At 52.1% G+C, this 21,212-nt stretch overlaps 1 protein-coding gene across 3 annotated transcripts in view; it reads left to right on the forward strand.

The window, feature by feature from the left end:
- ARID1A (AT-rich interaction domain 1A) overlaps window positions 1–21,212 on the forward strand; it is a 55,456-nt gene that overhangs the window by 16,764 nt on the left and 17,480 nt on the right. For 2 of the 3 annotated variants that reach the window (XM_074555653.1, XM_074555654.1), the window contains exons 2-4: window positions 5,540–5,752; window positions 6,351–6,809; window positions 8,008–8,121. In XM_074555653.1, coding sequence (XP_074411754.1) covers window positions 5,540–5,752; window positions 6,351–6,809; window positions 8,008–8,121 — 786 coding nt within the window. Of the gene's footprint in view, window positions 1–5,539; window positions 5,753–6,350; window positions 6,810–7,096; window positions 7,120–8,007; window positions 8,122–21,212 lie in introns of those variants that run through there. The other variant, XM_074555655.1, reaches the window with a different exon arrangement.

Genomic DNA, 21,212 nt, shown 5'->3' on the forward strand with positions numbered 1-21,212 from the left:
GGGTGAGCAGTTTGTCCCTGAGCCTGGGCATGAGTTGCCCATCCCCGGTGCTGCTCAGCATCGACTCAGCCCGGCCGCCTCCACCTCGCTCTGTGACCCCTCTGTGGCCAGGCTGGGAGCAGCTGGCAGCTCCCCGTGGGCTCTGCGGGCTCTCTTTGTACCAGTGCGAGCAGGCAGACAATGGCTGGTGCTGCCGGGGTCCTCCCCATCTGTTCCCGGCCCTCGCTGGGATTCCCGGCGCGGGTCCAAGGCCTCGCAGGCAGCGCGGTGGCCGGGGATTCCGGGCTCAACCTTGCTGGCAGCAGTGGCGTGGCTTTGCTTTTATGCAGATTAGCCATGTGCTTCTCACTCGAAGGCGTTGCACAGGAAAAGACGTTTCCTGTGTTTGGTTCTGGGTGGGCGGCTCAGGCTCGGGGCTGAGCTGGGCTGGGGAGAGGGATTACGGAGAGCGGCCCCCCCGTCCGTCCCCTCCACCTCCAGCTACGTCACCACAACACAACCACACGCGCTCATACTGTTGGTGTCATTCATTCAGTGCCAAGATTGCTTTAAAAAATTCCCTTGGCCCCAGTTCAAACAGGAGTACAGCTGGGATGTGTTAGATTTTAGGCAGTCTGCCCTCAATTTGAGATGAGTTATAAATAGCAGTGCCGACTTCCTTAACTACCACTCTCCGAGGTAAAATGCAGGTTAATGACTGTGGGAATCAATTAGGGCTTCTCTCGGTTAAACAGCCAGGAATGCTTTTTATTATTTTTTTATCGCAAATAACGGACAACAAAGCTGGTCAGGAAAAGATTTCAAAGCCAAGGTGGGAGCTGAGGGCTTTTCTCTTATTTTTCAGCCTTCTTATTTTTTTTGAGGGGGTCAGAGGGGGCAGCTGAAGAAACCAGTTGTGGCCAACACCCATGTTTGCCAATAATTGAGTGACGCCGATTTGAAACTGGAGAGTTCAGTAAATCACTCTCCTTCTTTTTCTTCCTCTGGCCCAATAAAATACAAATATGTAATAAGGTAATGGGGAAGGTCAGAATTCCGTTTTTCTGCACAGCTGTGGAGAGTTTGGCTCTTGCTTCCGAAGTGGGATTTGCCTCTTGCCTTTACTCACTTTCCTGACAGGACCAATAGCATGTCCTCTCCAATTTAACCAAGCCATTCATTCAAGAGGCCAAATTTCTCTTCCACCGGACAAAATCTGAAAGGAATTGTTCATGGAATCCTCTTGTCTGCCTCAAGCCTTTTTTGTTTCTTAGGGAAAACCCTGGTGTTGTTTGGAAGAAGAGCTGGTTTCAGTGCACTGCCTCATTATAGGGGCCTGACACCCTTCACATCACACAGAGTGATTTCAAGAGCTTTTGAACTCAGCAATTTCAAGCTCGCTCTGGGCTTGCTGTTACAAACTCTTAGTCTAGAAATATCTTAAATTACCCCAAAAGCTCCACAGTTTCTCTGGAGCATGGGTTTCTGGTCACTCTCTTTACTCACCAAACCACACAGCTTTGTTTTTGGGAGTTTGACTGGTGGCAGGACCATGTTTTGTGAGTTTTGGTACTTACTGGTGTTGCACAACAGCAGAGATAGTGGGATTGAGGGAGAATAGAAGCAATTTCTATGAATGCAGGGAGGTGTAAGCAGGGGGTCTGGACTTCAGTGATCAAGGAGCAACACTTTCTCTCAATTATGTCTCTCTGTGGCAGGGCCTTTGCTTTTGAAGTGTAATCACAGTAATCTACTCCTGCGGTTTCCTATTGAAAGGATTTCCCATGTATCAGCCCAGAGAAGAATTTCCAGCCTTTTGCAGTCAGGGTTTGCTGTTTCCCTGTTTACCCTGCCCATCTCTGTGACAGGGCTGTGCAGAGGGGCTGTGCAGCCTCTGCTGCCCCCAGCACCCGCACAGCCCCTGCATCAATCCCTGCATTCCAGCTTGGTCCTTTCCTTGAGGCACGTGGGGTTAAACTCCCCAAAAGGGTTTGGGGCAGCAATTCCTGATGGCTGACTCTGTGAGCCACAGCAGCAATACCAGGTCCAGTTGAAGCCCCTTGTGTGGGATATTCTGAATTAATGGCATATTTTGAAGGAAGAAACAACACATGGCAGCATCTGAGATGTACAGGGCAACCCTGGGGAGCATGAATTAGCCTTGCTATGAGTCAGGAGCGTGTGTATGAAATAGTTCCTTCATTAGGGATTAATTGGCATTTACATTCCTCCTGGTGATAGAATTTTATCCATAAGGCTGCAATCTAGATGCTCTTGGTGTTTGTTTTTAGCACCCTCTCTGTGCTAGGGCCTGGTGGAAGGGAGGCAGCTTGAGGCACGTCGTGTCCTCCTACGCTGAGCAGCCAAGGTGACGACTTGGTCACATCCTGGAAAGATGTTTGGGGTTTGTGTTTTGGGTTTTTTTCTTTTCTCTCTCTCTTTTTTTTTTTTTTTTTTTTTAAGTGGCTGCATAAACAGTGGCAAATCTTTCTTGGAAGTTTTTTAGTAGTTGTCATGCTTCCTGTAGGAGTCATGGAAAAGTGAATCTTCACCTTGTTTCCTCCTCCCTGAAGAGATGGTTGGTCTTGTGGGTGACCACAGACAAGACAATCAGTGCAGGGGTGGCAGCATGTGGTGTGAGTGTATTTAGGAAAAAAAAAAAAGCTAAAAAAACCCCTAAAAAGAATGTATTCGAGAAGCTGCCCTTGGTAGAGGGCTGCAGAGGCGAGTTACAACCAGGAGGAAGCGCGTAGCAAATGGAAAAGATGGTGAAATATTTAGTCAGTAACCCCGAAGTTGCACTTTGTCAGGTGGAAGGAAGGATGTGAGTGCTTGGGGGTGGTGAGAGCAGGCTGAAGTCAAAAGCCAGGGGCTAGGAAGGCTCCTGGTGGCCCCGTTTTTGCATACCAAAGGAGATAATGTGGGCAGGGAGAAGATGTCAGTAGTGCAAGGGGATACCCACAAGGCAGGACTGGGAAGCACCGGGGACAATTGCTGAGAAGATGTAAACACAATTTGCATCTTTGAAGGTGTATGGGAGCTCCACATGGGTGCTCCATTCAGGACTGAGGCCCTGCAGCTCTGAGGGCTCCACCAGAGCCTTCAAAGATCTCTTTTTTCTGCCCCCATGAATGGAAGCTCCTTTTCCCAGCTGGCACAGACCCTGTGTGGGTGCCCGGCATTCCCAGGGCAGGGACCTGGGGGCTGCAGCCTCTGCCCTTGTCCCTCCCCATCTGTGAGAGCTTGGACATGAAACACAGAATAAAACTTGTTTGGGGCTGGTTGGTGTCAGTATGGATGAGAATGGGAACAGCCAGCACAGCTGAGCGTGGGAGGGCATCCACCATCTGCCTCTGCAGGGCCCTGCGCTGGCTGGGGGCAGCTTCCACTGGGTGGCCAGGCCTTCTCAGGCCTGCCAGAGCTCCAGGAGCAGCTGGGACACGCTCTCAGGCACAGGAGGTCACTCTGGGGTGTCCTGTGCAGGGCCGAGTTGGATCCTTTTGTTTGGCAGAGTCCATGGGTGCCCTGAGCAGCACAGAGCCCCTGGGCTCTGCTCTCCATCCCTTTGTGCCATATTGACACCAATTGCTCTGAGAGCCCAGTTCCTGTGGAGCCAGCACCTTTCCCTTTCCCAGCAATGGGGCTTTTCCTGCCATCCCCCCTCAGTGCCAGCCCCTGGTGCCCAGCAGAGCCCACGAGCTGCCCGTGCTGTCCCTGTGCTGGCTGCTGGCTCGGGGCTGAGCCTCCCTGGCAGCCGCCCTGCGCTGACAGCTGGGCACACAAATGTGTGCTGGGGCTCCAAGCTGTGCTGGCTGCTGGGGAGGGCTCCTCTCCAGTGCAGCATGCTGCAAGGACTTTCCTTCCCTTATTGCCATGGGGTTTCTCTCCAGTGCAGCATGCTGCAAGGACTTTCCTTCCTTCATTACCATGGGGTTTCTCTCCAGTGCAGCATGCTGCAAGGACTTTCCTTCCTTCATTACTATGGGTTTTCTCTCCAGTGCAGCATGCTGCAAGGACTTTCCTTCCCTTATTGCCATGGGGTTTCTCTCCAGTGCAGCATGCTGCAAGGACTCCCCTTATTGCCATGGGGTTTCTCTCCAGTGCAGCATGCTGCAAGGACTCTCCTTTCCTTATTGCCATGGGGTTTTCTCTCCAGTGCAGCATGCTGCAAGGACTCCCCTTATTGCCATGGGGTTTCTCTCCAGTGCAGCATGCTGCAAGGACTCTCCTTCCCTTATTGCCATGGGGTTTCTCTCCAGTGCAGTATGCTGCAAGGACTTTCCTTCCTTTATTGCCATGGGGTTTCTCTCCAGTGCAGCATGCTGCAAGGACTTTCCTTCCCTTATTACCATGGGGTTTCTCTCCAGTGCAGCATGCTGCAAGGGGGGCTCTGCAAACACCAGTGGAACCCTGCTCTGGTCTCCAGCGTTCTGTGGGGTTTCCAGCCTGAGCTGTGTGTGTTGTTGACTTGTGCAGACCTGCAGGGCCGCTCCGCAAGCACCTGAGCTCAGGCAGAGAGGGTGGATCTGTACAAACACCACCCCGGGGCTGGTGGCAGGGAGGGATGGTGTAATAGAGTCCATTGTCATGGTGATCTGTGGAAAACATCTAATTGGGATTAGTTAGGTCACCAGGAGCTCAGGGAAGGATTCCCATTCAGTCCAAGGAATGGGCGTTAAGGACTGTGCTAGGATTCATTTAGAGGTCAGCATGCCAGAACAGCCCTTGCTTTGGTGGCCAAGGTGAAAAAGCCCTGTTTTGAGGTCTGTAGTGTTGAGGTTTACAGTGTTTTCAGGAAATCCAATTGACTATTCCTAAACCTTGGTTCCAGGCAGGGGTAGTACAAATGAAGTCCAAGGAAAGTTACATTTCTTCACTCATTGTCTCTGCTCTAAAGCTCAGGGACCTGACTTTCGAGGCTGACAAAGTGTTTTACATGCATCTGTATAAATTTGATTTAGAAATTCTTTATTCTCCAAAAGGCAGCGGACACAAAGCACATGTAAAAAATAGATTCAAAAATGAAACTGCAGTCTTGAGGACTGTGGATGTCAGCAGCACTGCCCAGTGTTACTACATCAATGTGCATTAATTGAAATGCATAAGTGTAAATTAACAGCCTGTAGTGTTTTGGGAGACCTTGTTATATGTGAAAGAAGCAGTGTTTCTTGTGAATATTTAAATTTTCAGCCAAATTTAACTTGTTGTGGAATATCTGGACATTAAACTACTACCTGCAATGGGGATAAGCCAGTTCCACTGATAATTGATTTTTCTTGATGATCCTTCCCCCCTTGTTCCCTGTCTTGCCTCGGGAGGGATGTCAGCATTAAATGACTTCTCACTGGGCTTGTTCTTGGTGGAGTGGTGGGTTTGGGAGGGCAGCAGGAATCCTGCTGTAATTCCAAATGTAACTTTGGGCTTTAGCCCCTGGGAAGAGGCAGAGCCTCTCCTTGGCGCCAAATTGCTGAATTTCTGTGGGGTTTTTGGGCAGCTGTGATGTTTGAATGAACAATTTGTGTGTCTGGGTGTGCCTGACGTGTCCTGCATTGCCTTGCAGCCCGCGAGCCCGATGGATCAGATGGGGAAGATGAGGCCCCAGCCCTACGGAGGGAACAACCCCTACACGCAGCAGGCGGGGCCGCAGGCGGGGCCGCAGCAGGGCCACGGCTACCCCGGGCAGCCCTACGGGCCCCAGGGCCCCCAGAGATACCCCATGGCCATGCAGAGCAGGACGCAGAGTGCCATGGGCAGCATCTCCTATGCACAGCAGGTACAGCTCCACAGCCAGCCTGGGCACAGTGGCATTTCTCCAGGCTGGGTTCTGTGCCACACCTGCCTCCAGGTGGGATCCACAGCCTGGGGAATCCTTGTCTGAGAGAGGCGGTGGCAGAGCAGTGAATCCAGCAGGGGAAAAATAAATAGCAGGGGAGGGAGATCCTCTTTCTGCTGTGCTGAGTTAGAGACACAGCTGTTCTTTGCACAAGAAATGACTCCAGGTCAGTTTTGGCTCATTACATGATCCAAGTGGCGCCTGCTGGACTGTTTGCAGGATTCAAAAGGCAATGTTTTATTTTTTTTTTTTAATGTTTGCAGCAAACAGTCTTTCCATTCAATGTTACTTTTGTTAAAGGGTGGTCAGATAGAGATCCCTAAAAACTTAGCTATGATGCCTGTTAGAACTTGGTTACTGCCAAGAATAATGTCACACGTGAGTGTGTGACACGACTTCTGCTGTTTTCTAGGAAGTATCTAGGTAGTGGCAATTCCAGTGTATTTACTGCTCTTGAATTTTGCTTCTGGAGCAGAATCTGTGTGTGTGTGTGTGAAACTCCCTTGTGAGTGGCTCACCTCCCTCTCTCCCCATGCAGATGCCTCCGTACGGGCAGCAGGGCCCCAGCGCGTACGGGCAGCAGAGCCAGAGCCCCTACTACAACCAGCAGAGCCCTCACCCGCAGCAGCAGCAGCAGCAGCAGGCTCCCTACTCGCAGCAGCAGCAGCAGCAGCCCGCTCACTCGCAGCCCTCGTACCAGCAGCAGCAGCAGCAGCAGGCGCAGCCCCCGGCCCCGGCGCAGCCGCCGTACTCGCAGCCGCCGGCGCAGCCGCCCCATCAGCAGCCCCCCAGCCCGTACCCGCAGCAGGCGGCCCCGCAGCACGCCCAGGGCCAGCCCCCCTACTCCCAGCAGCAGTCCCAGTCGCCGTACCAGCAGCAGCAGGCGCAGCAGCCCGCGGCCCCCGCGGCGCTGGCACAGCCCTCCTCGTCGTACCCGCCGGCGCAGCCGCCGCAGCAGCCCTCGGCCTACGGCCAGCAGCGCTTCCCCCCGCCTCAGGTAGGCTGGCCTGCTCTGCTCCTGTGCTGGGGCACTGTGTGGGGCAAAGCTCCTGGTCTGTGTGTTGGAATTGGTTACTTACACACAGAGAGCCCCTCGGCCTACAGCCAGCAGCGCTTCCCCTCGCCTCAGGTAGGCTGGCCTGCTCTGCTCCTGTGCTGGGGCACTGTGTGTGGGGCAAAGATCCTGGCCTGTGTGTTGGAATTGGTTACTTACACACAGAGAGCTGGTTACTTACACACAGAGAGCTGGTTACTTACACACAGAGAGCCCCTCGGCCTACAGCCAGCAGCGCTTCCCCCCGCCTCAGGTAGGCTGGCCTGCTCTGCTCCTGTGCTGGGGCACTGTGTGGGCAAAGCTCCTGGTCGGTGTGTTGGAATTGGTTAGTTACACACAGAGGGCCGCATGGCACAATATGGGCAAAGCTCCTGGACTGTGCGTTGGAATTGGTTAGTTACACACGGTGAGCTGGGTGGCACAACATAGGCAAACCTCCTGTTCTGTCTGTTAGAATTGGTTAGTTACACACAGAGAACTGGCTAGTTACAGACAGAGAATTGGGTGGCACCACATGGGGCAAAGCTCCTGTTCTGTATGTTAGAATTGGTTAGTTACACACAGAGTGCTGGGTGGTACAACATGGGGCAAAGCTCCTGTTCTGTGTGTTAGAATTAGTTAGCTACACACAGAGAACTGAGTGGCACCACATGGGCAAAGCTGGTGGCTTCTCCTGTGGCTCACGGAAGTGGTAACCAGCAAAAGCAAAAGTTGGCTTTGGGGAGGAGGAACAAAGCTTGGCACCTTTCAGCAAACACTGCAATGCATCCAGAGCAGCCTTTGGGAAGTGGAAGGGTTTAATTGGCTTGCCTTGTTTGTGTAAAGAGGTACCTGAAGCGAGGGTGAAGGTGAAGGTGAGGAAGCAGAGGGGCAGATCCAGGACAGCCTGTGGCAGAGTCTGTGATGAGGGAAAGCTGGGAATGGCTGTTCTGCCATGGCCCTGGACCTGTGCTCCCAGCTCTGAGCATTATCTGTGTGTGCTGCTGGCTTTCAGTGCTGGCTCTCACCTCCTGTTTTGGGCAAATGTCACCAAGGGGACATAAATCTGCCACAATGTGAGAATATCCCAGAGTGATTCCAGCAGAGGCCTCATTGTATTCCCGTTTGTGACTTTTTTTGTGTGTGTTGGTTGATGTTTCAGGAGTTATCTCAAGACTCGTTTGGGTCCCAGGCATCCTCTGCTCCCTCAATGGCTTCCAGTAAAGGGCAAGAAGAGATGAACTTGAATCTTCAGTCCAGACCTTCCAGCCTGCCGGTGAGTGGGGCCTGGCCCGAGGGCAATCAGCAGCACAGCAGGAAAATGAGCACTGGTCCTGTTCCACGTGGAAATGGGAGCCATGGAGGCTGCCTGTGCTCTTTGCTAAGTCATTAGCTTCCTGCTTCCCACTGGAGGTTGAATGTAATTTACAAAAGTAATGGATTTTAGAGGGGAGTTTAACCCTGAGTGCTCTGGTCTGCGGGTGCTGCCTAAAGCAGTTCTTTCTGTGCTCTCTATGTGCAGTGCCTGAAGTACCTCACTGCTGTCAGAGCAGGCCTTGACCTCCAGGAAAATCCTCATTTCTACCTGATTTTCCTGTTCCTTGGCCCACTGTGGCACTCGTGAGTGGCACTGGAGCGTCAGTGGGCTTCTCTGTCTGACTGAACAGTTGGTGAAAGACAAATCCATTGGTATCTGGAGTGAGAAAGATCACAGTCCTGTGTAGCTCCTTCCTTGGCAGATGGAGAATTGGATTTTCTTTGGCATCCTAAATCTGAATGTGCAGTGACCAGTTGGGGATGAGGTTAGTGCCCAGTGTTCCAGCAGGTTTGGGGCCAGAGTGGTTTGGTTTTGTATTAAAACATCAAGAAAACAGAAGGGTTGAAAGTTTGGGTTAGCTTGCACAAGTTGGTCTGTGCCTCTGGCTTGGAAGAAAAGTTTGGAGCTGCTGTGTTCCAATTTTGCTGGTAACTTTTGTTCTAACCAGTAGGAAGTGAGTGAGGTTTCGTTTTTTTCTTTAGCCACTGGCTAAGTCAGTGCTGGGAGCTGCAGCTGGATTGGCCAGAGGAGTGAGCTGTGTGGAGAAGTGAGTTATTTTTGCTCCCAGCCATGAGAACAGCTTTGTTACCAGCCCCTTGAAATAATGCCTTCAGATTGTGGGTACAAATTGTCACCCAAAATATAAAGTGATTCTAGTTCTGACCACCTAATGGGAGTAGTTGTGGGTTGTTGCTTTTTCTTCCTTTTTGTTTTCCCCTTTTTTTCCTTTTGGACCCTGATTACAAAGATTTAATTTGTTCTGAGGCCTGGGGGGAAAAAAAGAATCTTTTTAAATAGCATGTTTCTTTCCACTCTGCCTCTCCACAAGTTCTTCCATGTGACCCATCTTCTGGCGAGGAGCTCAGGAGAAGTGAAGGCACTGAAGTAATTGAAGCAATTGCTGTAGCTCAGAAGGGTGGGAAGTCCTTTCAGAGGCACTGCTGATGGAGCCTCCCTGGATCCCACTGATCCCTCTGCCTTGGATTATAGGAATTAGGAACCAGGCTTTGCAGAAATGGCTCCTTCTCAGCACCAAGTGGGAGTTTGTGTTATACCATGTGGTTAAATATATTTGGCCCTTTTCAAGTTGTCCCCTCTCCTGAGCAGTCTAAGAAAAGAAATCCATCCCAGCTGCAAGAGTGGAAGAACCTAGAAACAAGGGAATATCAGGTTTTCCTGGCTTTACCACCAAATAATTTGCATTTAAGAAATCAAGCAGTCTTTAGCTTACCCAACCCTGGTGTATTTTTGGCCTTTCTCTTCCTTAGTAGGCAAAAAATTAAAAAAAGGAGACTCACTTGTACATCTTCCATAATTCCTTGTTGTCTCTTTGGGATCCTGTAGGACAGGAGCAGCACCAGCTGAGAAGGGCTCCAGACAGGGATGCTGTGGGGTGTTCAGAGGCATCTCTGGGATGCTGGCAGCCAAATCCCTCTTTCAGTTTGCAGTGATCAATCTCCTGCACAGAGTTTGGCCTGGGGATGCTCAGGAATACAAGATCTCCATGGAAGGGCACTATCAATTTCTTTTTATCTTCCTGATATTGCTCAGTCTGTCTAGTTGAGAAAGTTTTATCCTGCTCAGGAGGATTCCCAGATCCCTGTTTTGCCATTATGGATGACTTAGAGGAGCGGAGTTTGTTTGTGGGCTTTTAATTTTATTACAGAGTTCTGAGCCCTCTCCCAGGCCTGGTGGGTGCTGTGGAGAAGCTCACTGGGTATCCTGGAACTGGGGCAAATCATGCCATGCATCATCTTTAATTAAACAGGAATCAGCCCAGCAGGAAGAGGAAAAGGAGGTTCTGGTTTTTAGGTTCTTGGGAAGTGTTGAATTGATGTGCCTTCACAAGTCCTGGGCCTTTGCACGTGGATATTGTGCATAGTGTTCATGTTGGAATTCAGGGCAATAACGGGAATATTCCTTGGGCTGGAGCATCACCCTTCAGGAGGTGCTGGTGCCCTGGCAGGGACATGGTCAGGTTGTGCAGCTCTGGGATCTGCCTGAGGAATGTCCTGTGGATCCCTCTGGGTGGAGCCCTCAGGATTCCTTCCGCAGCATCGTGGTTGTTGTGTCATTCACCAGACTTTCTCCCTGGTGCCTTGTGAAGAGCCCTGCCTCCCTGTCAGTGTCCTGGCTGCTCTCCCTTCCTGTGGCAGGCAGGCTGAGGAATTTCTCTGTAAAATTCACTCCTTCCCCAGGGAGTCTCCATCAGGATTGCAGCCAAACTAAACTTAGATTGCAATTGCACAGGAGAAGTGGAGTGGAGTATTCTGTGTCTGGGTGTAATAGAGGAATAGTGATCCTTGGGATAGATCTCTTTCTCCCAGGAGATTCCCTAGTTTCTTCTCCTTAGCAAAAAATTCTTCCTGGAGAGTTGCATTCAGTTTATTCAGTGCTAGCTTGGACTTTTGAGTCTTGGGTTTTGAGACTAAGGAGTCACACATTTCCAGGTGAAATCTTCCTTTGTGCAGCCATGGAAGCAGCTCTGGGGGAAGCAGATTGGATCCATTTGGGTTTGGATTGCAGCTCTGCTCTGCTGCAGAGCTCTTTGGAGTGTTGGGTTTGTTGGGAGGGATTTTCTCTCTCCTTGTGGAACATGGGACAGGTTTTACCTCACTCCAGTCTCTCTCAAGGGCTGCCTTGAAGGAGTTCCTGATGTCTTTGGGAAGGATGTGGGGCATGAGGCAGGGGTTCCACCAGGCTGTTCATCCCTTCCCAGCCACAGAACTTGGCATCTCTGGTGTTTGGGCTCCCAGGTTGGCCCCAAAAGCCATTGATAAACCAGGAGGACACAGTCTGGCAGGATTTTGCAGGTCCTGACACAGCAAGGTCATATTTGAATTTTTGTGGCAGCAAACTGGGCAGTTGGGGCAAAAAATTTGGAATTCCTACCCCAGAATGTTGTTAGTTTGGTCAGTGTAGTGGTGAGCCTGAGAAAGAAATCTCCTCCCTGTCCTGGACAGTTTATTTTCATCTTATTGTAGAGTGGGAACAGTTTTAACTTTAGTATTCTGCTGTTTTGCCCTATTGGGAAACCATTTTGTTTATTTAGTGATGTTTCACTCTGGTTCATCTGTGAATTTTGATCTGAAAAGGGTCCTATCAATGGTAGAAAGGATTTTAACCAGCTGAAAATATTCCTGATCCAAGGTTCATTTCTGGGTGTGGGTTAGGGTTAGGTTTCTGGCCTTGGGATTTTGCAGTGTGGATTGAAGGAAATGAGGTTTTGTTGGGTGGGGAGAGGAATGAGGCTGCAGAGCTCATTTTGGCAGAAAAATCTTGTCACTGAGTGTCCCCAGCAGTTGTGGGGTGGTTTTGGTTTGATTATCTCTCCCTCAGTGGAAAAGTTGCTGAGCTGGGGCACTGGAGGCTGTCAGGGAGCCCTGCTTGGGTTCTCCATCCTTTCCAAGTGGTCATTTCAGCTGCTCTGCGAGTGCTTGAAGTGGAATAAAGTTGAGCTCTGTCAGCTGCGTCCCCTGACCTGGAAATAATCAATGCAACAGGCTGAAATGCAGCAAAAAACTGTCAGAGCTTTAAGCAGGCAGTCTGCTTCCTTAAAATTTCAGTTTAAAATGAATCATTTCGGCAACTTTTTCAGGGGGCAGGGAGAAAAAACCTTTTATAGTTGAATCTGCTGGTCACTTCAAACCCTTTTTTTTTTTCCCCTCTTCTTTTTTTCTCTTTCCATATGGGACTTCCTGCTTCTGTTTGGTTTGTGTTTGGCCTTTTGAGCTCCTCTTATTGCTTGCCTTAGGAGAGGGATTAGCAGTGTGTGCATTTCAAAGCAGGGCAGCACAGTGGATATGCAGATAAAGCCACCAGCACCCCGGGCCTCCCCAGGAGCACCTGGAGCTCTGGCAGTGCAGATCCCTGCCTGCCTTCAGTTTGTGCCATCTGCAGGGTTTTATCCAGGCTGTGGTGATTCTGTAAGGTAAAAATGTATTTTTCCTTGTTCAGTGCTCCTCTGCCCAAGGTTTGCATGTTGTGTGGCTGTGCCCAGCATTCCTGCATGGTTCCTTGAGGAGGCTGTGCCATTTTCCCCCAAGTTTGTATATTTTGTTAGCTGTGCAGAGCATCTCCAGAGCCACCTTCAGCTGCTCAGTGACGCCTTTCACGCCGGGCCCTGCCCCGGGGCAGCTTTGCTGTGTGTCCGTGGGGCAGTTCTCTGTGTCCGTGGGGCAGTTCTCTGTGTCCGTGGGGCAGTTCTCTGTGTCCGTGGGGCAGTTCTCTGTGCCGTGGGGCAGTTCTCTGTGCCGTGGGGCAGTTCTCTGTGCCGTGGGGCAGTTCTCTGTGTCCCGTGGGGCAGTTCTCTGTCTCGTGGGGCAGTTCTCTGTGTCCCGTGGGGCAGTTCTCTGTGTCCCGTGGGGCAGTTCTCTGTGCCGTGGGGCAGTTCTCTGTGTCCCGTGGGGCAGTTCTCTGTGTCCGTGGGGCAGTTCTCTGTGTCCGTGGGGCAGTGCTCTGTGCCGTGGGGCAGTGCTCTGTGCCGTGGGGCAGTTCTCTGTCCCGTGGGGCAGTTCTCTGTGTCCGTGGGGCAGTTCTCTGTGTCCGTGGGGCAGTTCTCTGTGTCCGTGGGGCAGTTCTCTGTGTCCGTGGGGCAGTGCTCTGTGCCGTGGGGCAGTGCTCTGTGCCGTGGGGCAGTTCTCTGTCCCGTGGGGCAGTTCTCTGTGTCCGTGGGGCAGTTCTCTGTGTCCGTGGGGCAGTTCTCTGTGTCCGTGGGGCAGTTCTCTGTCCCGTGGGGCAGTTCTCTGTCCCGGCACCCCTTGCTGGGCTCTGAGGGCAGCTGTCCCCTGTGCCAGGGCTCTCCCCGCGCTGGGGCCGCTCCCTCGGCAGAGCATCCCCGGGGAGCCGCTGCGGGAGCTGTGCTGTGCGCTGCGCTCGGTGCCGGGCTCGTTTCCTGTTTCTATTCTGGGCTAGAGCAGCTCAGCTCAGCTTCCTGCCTGTGCCTCTGCATTCCCCACAGCCCAGCCCTTCCCTCACCGCCCTGCTTGGGCAGCACAGCTGGGACCCCCATGGCACCCTCCCTGCGCCAGCCGTGGGTGAGAGCTCAGTGCTGGGCACGAGGGGCTGCAGGGTGGGCAGCCCTGGCCGCTGCTCACCTCCCTGTGTGCCGTGGGCCCTGAGCCCCCCAAAAGGGCAGGGTGAGCCCCTGCTCTGCCCAGCCCCTGCTCTGCCCAGCCCCTGCTCTGCCCAGCCCCTGCTCTCCCAGCAGCTCAGGCTGCAGGCCAGGGAAGTCAGGCTTTCACTTCCTCTCTGCTGCTGCCCTTTAGGCTCACTGCACACCCTTTAAAAGGTGCAGAAGCCTCTTGAGAGTGTGATGTTGGATGTTTGATGCTCACCTCCTTCCCTTTCCGTGCAAAGAGCCCTGCCAGAGGGGAGCCCACCCCTCACCTCCTTCCCTTTCCATGCAGATCAGCCCTGCCAGAGGGGAGCCCACCGTGCTGGGAGGGAGGGGCTGTGCTGTGGGACCCTCCTCTGGAGGGTGTTCAACCCTGGGGTGCTTCAAACACCACCACACCTGAGCTCTCGCTCCACAGGAGTATTTTCCCTCTTGCTGTGCTTCTGGCACGCTGGATTGACTTGTCTTGGAGACATGAGGGATCATAAATACCATGGGGAAAACTCTTCCCACGTGGTGCCCACGTGTGGGGCATGGCAGGGGCCCAAGCTTGGGATGCTCCCATGGGCTGGGATGGGTCACACCAGGATCCCAGTCAGCCCTGGGAACTGGAGGAGGTGTAGGATTGGTTTTTATTGCAGTTTTGAATCTGGAAAGAAGAAGCTTCTATTAAGGGAAAGGGAAAAAAAAAGGTTTAATTTCCTGAAACGACAAGAAGTGACATCTCCAGGCATGGACTGTTCTGGCGCCCTGACCCCGGGGGCAGCCTGGCCTGGGCCAGGTTTCCATGGATATGGTGCCTCTTCCTGTGCTGCTCACTGCCCTGAGCCAGGAGCAGTTCCCTGATTCCCTCCAAACGTGCCTCAGCCTCCCCATCCCAGCCGGAGCAGCACCCAGCCTGGGGAGCACTGCAGACAGCTCTGGGGATGATGCCCCAGTGCCAAGGGGCCAAACCCTTCCCACAGGGAAGGCTCCAGGCAGTTTGGGAAGGAGCTGCAGCCTCCAGCTGTCTCTTAGAATCCATCCAGGATCACAGACTGGGTTGGGTTGGGTTGGGAAGGACCCTAAAGATCATTTGGTTCCAACCCCCTGCCACGGGCAGGGACAACTTGCAGGGGAAGAACCACTGGATTTGCCACACTTGCAGATGCCTGAGACCTTATAAATCTTGTTCTGTCCTAAAATCTTCCTCCTGCTTTTTTAGAAATTGATTCTGTCACTGTTAATTGTTTCAGAGGCTGATGAGAATACTAAAAGCTGATTTATCTTAAAGTCCAAAGTATTGCCTGAACAGGGTCCTTTTAAATTTTGTAATAATTTCAGCCTCTTGCCTTTGCTGCTTCCCTTTGCCCACTGTGGCTGGGGAGGTTGGCAAGGTGGCACAGTCACATGCTGGGATGACTAAATGCTCTGGAGTGTCAGTGTGTGGAACATGAGCCTGGAAAGTGCCTTCCAGAGAAGCTGGGGAATGGGAATATCCTCATGCCTGGCAGTGCCAGGGGAGCTTCCTGCCTGCTCCTGATCCTGGATTCTCTGGGAGCTGGGCAATGGAATATCTTCATGTCTGGCAGTGCAAGGGGAGCCTCCTGCCTGCTCCTGACCTTGGGTTTTCTGGAGCTGGGGCTCATCTTCAGACCTGGATGAGGAAAATCCTGGGGAAGGAAAACAAAAGCCCTGTGAATAAGCAGGTCTGTCAGCTGAGGCCTGCACTCATCTCCCTCCTGCACTTCCTTCCCAAGGCCAACCTTTCCCATTAATGGCTTGGAGATCCCTGCATCCCCACACCTGCCAGAAATCAGGGAGAGCATCCCCTGGTGCTGCTGCCATGTTGCTTCCTCCTGTGCCCAGATCCTCCTGCCTCTTTGCTGAGCTTGTTTTGGGGTCAGAGTTGCTGTGGGGGCTGGAAGTGTCACCCTTCTGTGCTGATGGATGGGACAGCTGAAGTGACGCCGACCTGGCTGGGAAAATTCGGCATTTTTGTTGTGCTTTGGAGGTTTGATGTGGTACCAACCTTTGTATAAAGCTGGGAGTCCTTTCTGTCAGCTGAGCAGCCTCCAAAGGGTTAAGTGGGAGCTCCTGTGTGGGGTTTTGCTGCTGCACCTGGCAGGGTCCTGTGGAAGAGCCCGGGTGGGAATGCTGCCCTTCCACACGGCGCTTCTCCCTCCAGCGACATCTTGTTCTGTGGATGAATCATGGTGCTCCTTCTCCACTTTGTGCTGCAACCACAGCTCTGAATCTCTGCTCTCCAAAGATGGGGAAGATGAGATTTGCTCGCCTGCTCCATGCTCGGAGGGCGAGGAAAGCCCCCTCGCCCTCCCCTTTTTTTAATATATTTTATTTTATTTTATTTTATTTTATTTGGAGGGGGAAGAGAAGGAGGGGTGGCACGGGGAAGGAGCAGGAGATGTGATTAAAGCTCCTGCCGAGGAGATCTGTGGGAGTGGAGTATCGACCTCTGAAAAATCAATGGCTGCTGCGGTAGCTGTTCCGCAAGGCTCCGGTGCAGGAATGTGGCACAGCCAGCAGCCCTTCCTTCCCTGCCCTGCTCCTGCTCCTGCTCCTGCTCCATCCCCAGCCTGCTCCCTGCCAGCCCACCACCCTCACCCACCTCTCCTGAGCTGCATTAGAGCAGCAGCTTATTTTTGCAATCAGAGTAGAATTCCTCGTGTGGCACCGAGCCCCTCCTCCTGCCAGCCTCCCTTCCCTGCAGTGCAGCTCGAGCCAGCAGCTTCTCCCAGTTTGTCTGAAGCCAGCCTGGAAGAATGAGCTTTTCAGCTTCTTTTTTGAGCGAGGAAACTGCACGAATCTCTGTGGCATGTTCCAGTCCCCATCTTAGGTTTGTAATTGCCAGCGCTGCTGCCTGAGAGGAGCTGGAACTCCTTGGAAGGGAAGGGAATATGGACTCTGCAGCAGCGCCTTGCTGAAGCCTTGCTGCTGTTTGTGTTAGTGGGCAGGTGTTTTCCCCTTGAAGTAGTAAAGTCTAGCACTTCCTTCCTCTCTGTAAGGACTGTGGGGATGGGTGAGTGGCACGTGAGGGCTCCAGGTCCTTGTGGCTCACTCAGTTTGGTACCAAACTCGATGTTTTTTCTCTTGCTGAGCTCAGTTCTAGTTGCTCTCATGTCATCCCTGCTCAGATCAGAGGTGGAGCTTCCAGGGACATATCCAAGAGGCCAATCCCAGTGATTTCATTGCAAATAAATCCCTTTGTTCCTTCTGACTGCTGGACTTGTCCCATTTTGAAGGAGGATGTCCCCTTTGTGTCTTGTCCAGCCCATGCCCACACCAGGAAGGATCCTGAAGGTGCTTTTGGTGCTGGGAAGATGGACTCGTGTTCCTCTCCACAGTGACTGGTGGTGGAAGAGCAGAGTGAGGGGAATGATGCCATCCCTGGCACAAGCTGCATGTTTTTGGGACAGGACAAGACTTGGAAAATCTCTGTTCTGACTCTTGATTTGTCAGCTTTGGGGACACTGGATGAGAAATCTCTCTGGATGAGAAGCATCAGCTGGGTTTCCAGTGGAGTTGAACTTGTTCCCAAGCTCCAGCTTCTGGTTTCTGCTGGGGGAACAACGTGGAAGAGGCACAGCAGGAAGGCACTGGGGCTGCAGGGCCTCTCCAGACCCTCCCGTCACATCTGGGAAAACCTCAGGTTCCTTTGTGGGGGTGCTGTGAGCGAGGCATGGGGAAGTCTCCAGGAGAAAGTGTTCTGTAGAGCACGAGAGGCAGGATTTGTCTGTGCTGCCAAAGGAGGAACGAGTCTATCCATGTCCCCAAAATAGCAGGGAGATCCTGCCAGTCAGCTGTGTGATTGTTGTGATAGAGAGGATTGAGGTATTTTGGGTGTGGAAATAAAGGGGAAGGAAAGGACAAGCTTGTGATTTTTAAATGTTGGTAGTTCTTGAGTAAGTGGAAAAGCAACTGCACAGAAAAGGAGCTTGTAATAGAAAGTGAGTATTTCAATCAGAAGGAAGGAAGAGACTTTCTCTCTTTCAGAAAGAAGTGGGGAATAAATTTAGCCATTGTTCTCTGGTCTTGCTTGTGAGCATCCTATGGAAACAACTGGCCTTACAGAATTTACAAACTGCAGCACATGCCCATCTCAGACCACAATTTCCCCGAGTGCTGTCTGGTGATCTGATGGTGTGAGATCAGTCCCTGTTCCCCCACTCTTCCCACGTGGAAGGGCCGAGGCTGGGGCGGGCAGGGGAGGCTGCAGTCCCTGCTCAGGACTCCCTTCTGCTCCCTGGTCAGTCTTCCTGCTCCTCCGGGTCAGTGGGATGGGCTGGAGCCCAGCCCGAGTCCCTCTGCTCCTCTGGGACTTTGTTACCTTGATCTTAAGCGTTTCTGGCTGTTTCATCTCTCTGTTTGTTTAACAAATGAGCTGTATCAGATAGAGGGGTGCCGGTTCCTGCTGCCAGATGAAAGAATCCCGGCTGTTTGCAGCACAAACCCTCGGCTCCTTGTGCTGCCAGGCCGGGATTTGTGTGCAGGCTGAGCTGCCCCGGTCCCTGCAGCAGGGTCTGTGTGTGGGAGCAGGAGGGGCTGTGCTGGTTCCTGCTGTCAGCAGCACTGACAGCCCCGCGCTGGCACCGGCCCTGCTCGGGCATCCTCTCTCTCTCACAGCTGGAACCGCTCCCTCCCGGGTCCCCGTGGGCTTCCGCTATCAGGTCACATCCCAAAATAACACTGGGCAGTGTTTCAAGTGAAGAAACTCAGGCTTTGGGGCTGCAGCCAGCCTGGAGTGTGAGATTCTGTGTGAAATAGTTGGAATCCCTCCAGCGTTTTTGATCTGCATGGCAGATGAGCAATAAAATGCATAAAAAACACATTGGAAACACGTGAGGAAATTCTCCAGACCCTGACGTTTCCTTGAGTTGGCAGAGCTGCTGCTGCCGAGCCTCACCTCCTGTCTGGGCTGCCTGGCTGTGCTGTGGGAGAGGGGAGAGCCCTTGTGCTGCTGCTGTGCCTTCCCAGGGCTGCTCCTGGTGCTCGTGGGAGGCAAATAAAACCTCGCAGGCCCTCTGCTCTTGGGCTGCGTCCAGAACCCCCTGACGGCAGCAGGGCTCCATTATTTCCATCAGGTTTCCTTGGTTTTAAAGGTTCTCTGCTAACGGGCTGCAGGGAGGTGCAGGGATTTCCTTTTCCCCTGCTCTGGGGGTGGCAGAGCTGGAGGTGTCTTTCAGGTTTAATTAACCCCTGATGCCCTGGTGCTTGACATCCTGAGAGGGAATTTGGTGGGAGGAAAGCAGCTGCCCCCTGATGAGCTGCTGGGGCTCAGACACTCCAGTCCACGTTTTCTCCTTCCCCTTGCAGGAGTTTCCCTTCTGAGCAGCTCAGTCCTGCTGAACAACACACTCAGAAAATGCTGCTGTGCTGGCAGAGCCCTGCTTTGCTCGGAAATTATTTTATTGTTGGAATTCATAAAACTTACCTATCTTTGGAGGTGAAAGTCACTTCAGGAGTTACTCGATTTTTCACGGTCCTGTTTCAGCTCATGTCCCGACAGCTGGGAAAGGGGGATGTGTAATTCACTTCCAACTCATTGAAACTGGTAATTTGGGAGCCTGATGCACAGCTGAAGCTCTGGGGGTCCCTCCTGGTGTGTCAGCAATGGGGCACAGCCACCCAGGACCCACCTGCTTCATTAAAATGGGATGTTTTTAAATGCCTTGAGTACTAAAGCACTGATGCACAGGCAAGGTGAAAGGCATGAGCTCTGCAGATTGTTATCTGCTTCTTAGGAGTTAATTTTCAAACCGTTTTTAACGTTCCTTCGTTTTATGTCTTGCAGATATTTGGTGATTCAAACTAAAACCACCTTCATGCATTGAAGGGACATGCCAGTATTTCCATCCAGTTGTAGGCTGGACTGAACTGGTTTCTGGACATTGTGATCCCTTCATGGGCTCTGGGAGAAATCTCTTTGTGTGTCTTGTATCAGTGGCTGCAGTTGGGTGCAGTAAATCTCAGTGAGAGGAGTGTTTTGCTCTTGATTGTTTGTGTTGGTTGATGCTTTTTAATGCAAAATGTTGGAAATAATGTCTCTTTACTCCCACTTCAGATGGTTTCTGCAGTAGGAATGTGGGATTTGTCAAAGTTGTCCGGGGAAAAACACCCAAATAGCTGCATAAAGGAGCAATGCTTTTGATGTTACAGTAGGAAAGTAGTGAAAATTGCAAGAGATCTCAGACACTATTTTTAGGCTTTTTCTGCAGTTTTTTAGCTTTCATTGAAATAAAACAAAGCTTTTTTTTTTTTTTCCCCTCAGGAAGATAATACTTGAGCAGTAAGCAAATACACCTCAGAGACTGTGGTGCAGGAAATGAGCTCTGCAACAGGAGCAGTAATGGAAGGGGAGGGAGGACACGCTCTGCACTAAATCATCCCACCAAGTGTCTGGGCTCTGCAGCTCCCAAGTAACGCTGGCCAGCATTTGTTAGAAGCATTTTGTTCAAATTCCATTAAAACAGAGGAAATTGCTGTGCTGGAGCAGCTGAAGGTGGTGCTGAGGCCCAGCTCTGCCCTCTGGATGTCCCAGTCCTACGGGGTGATGAGGTGCTTGGGTGTCACCGTGTTGGCTTTTATTCCTCCACAATTCCCCTTCTCCCTGAGTTCCAGGTGCTGGCTGTGCTGTCAGAGCCTTTGACACCCCTGGCAGGCAGGGCTGGGTCTGGGGGCTCTGCTCCCCCAGGCTGATGGTTGCAGTGTCTGTTCCAGGTGCTGGCTGTGCTGTCAGAGCCTTTGACACCCCTGGCAGGCAGGGCTGGGTCTGGGGGCTCTGCTCCCCCAGGCTGATGGGTGGCAGTGTCTGTTCCAGGTCCCTGTCGCTGCCAGGGCTGGGAGCACGTTCCCTGCCCTGCTGCTGGGCCAGGAGCTGTGCTCTCAGTGTGAATGGAGCCAGGCTGGCCAGGTGATTTATCAGCTGCCTCGGCCTTTCTCCGTGGGGTTTAAATGAGGTTGGCTCTGCTTGTGCTGCTCAGCTGAGTTCTGTGCAGGGAGAATGACCTGGGATTCCCTCGGGGCTCACCCAGAACCCTTCTGATCCAGAGCTGATTGCTCTGGAAGACTTAGGAGGGGTAAGTGAAGTCTTGGTAAGCTTTGGCCTCCACTTCTTCACCTGCCGTGATCCTTTGAACCTCTGGCAGCGATTTTATCTAATCCCTGGAATAGTTACAGCTTCCCAGCTTTCTGTTCAAATAGGCTGCCACTTCCTCTGGCTGGGGCTCTCCTGACTCATTGAGTGCAGGCCAAGCCTGAGCAGCTGATGCACCTTGTTAGCAGCCAGCCAGCACAATGGGGCATGCTGGATCTGATCTGCACATCGGCTCCTTGGAATTAGCCCCATTCCACACTTGCCAGCTGGTTCTTGATGCTGTGGCAATTGGAGGGTTCAGCTCTCTTAGGCTTTTTGTGCTTTTCTCCTGCAAGGTGAATACATGCAGGAGGAAGGGTGTTTTCTAGCCTTGCCTTTGAGAAAAGCTAAACTTTACAGGTTGATGCAGTAACTGCTAATTTTTGCTGTCTTTGAAGAAAGGGAAGTGGGAACCCTGAAGAGTATTTTATGGTTTTCTTTTAAATCTCTGTTTAGTTTGTTTTTATCCATCTCAAGTGAGTAGTTTCCCAGCTCATAGGAGGTTTATGAATTAATTATGGTGAGGCAGGAGTTTTCTGTCTTTCAGAGGCTGAGCCACGTTTCCCTTCCAAGCCATGATCA

This window comes from Zonotrichia albicollis, chromosome 20 (assembly GCF_047830755.1).
Source record: "Zonotrichia albicollis isolate bZonAlb1 chromosome 20, bZonAlb1.hap1, whole genome shotgun sequence".
Taxonomy (NCBI): domain Eukaryota; kingdom Metazoa; phylum Chordata; class Aves; order Passeriformes; family Passerellidae; genus Zonotrichia; species Zonotrichia albicollis.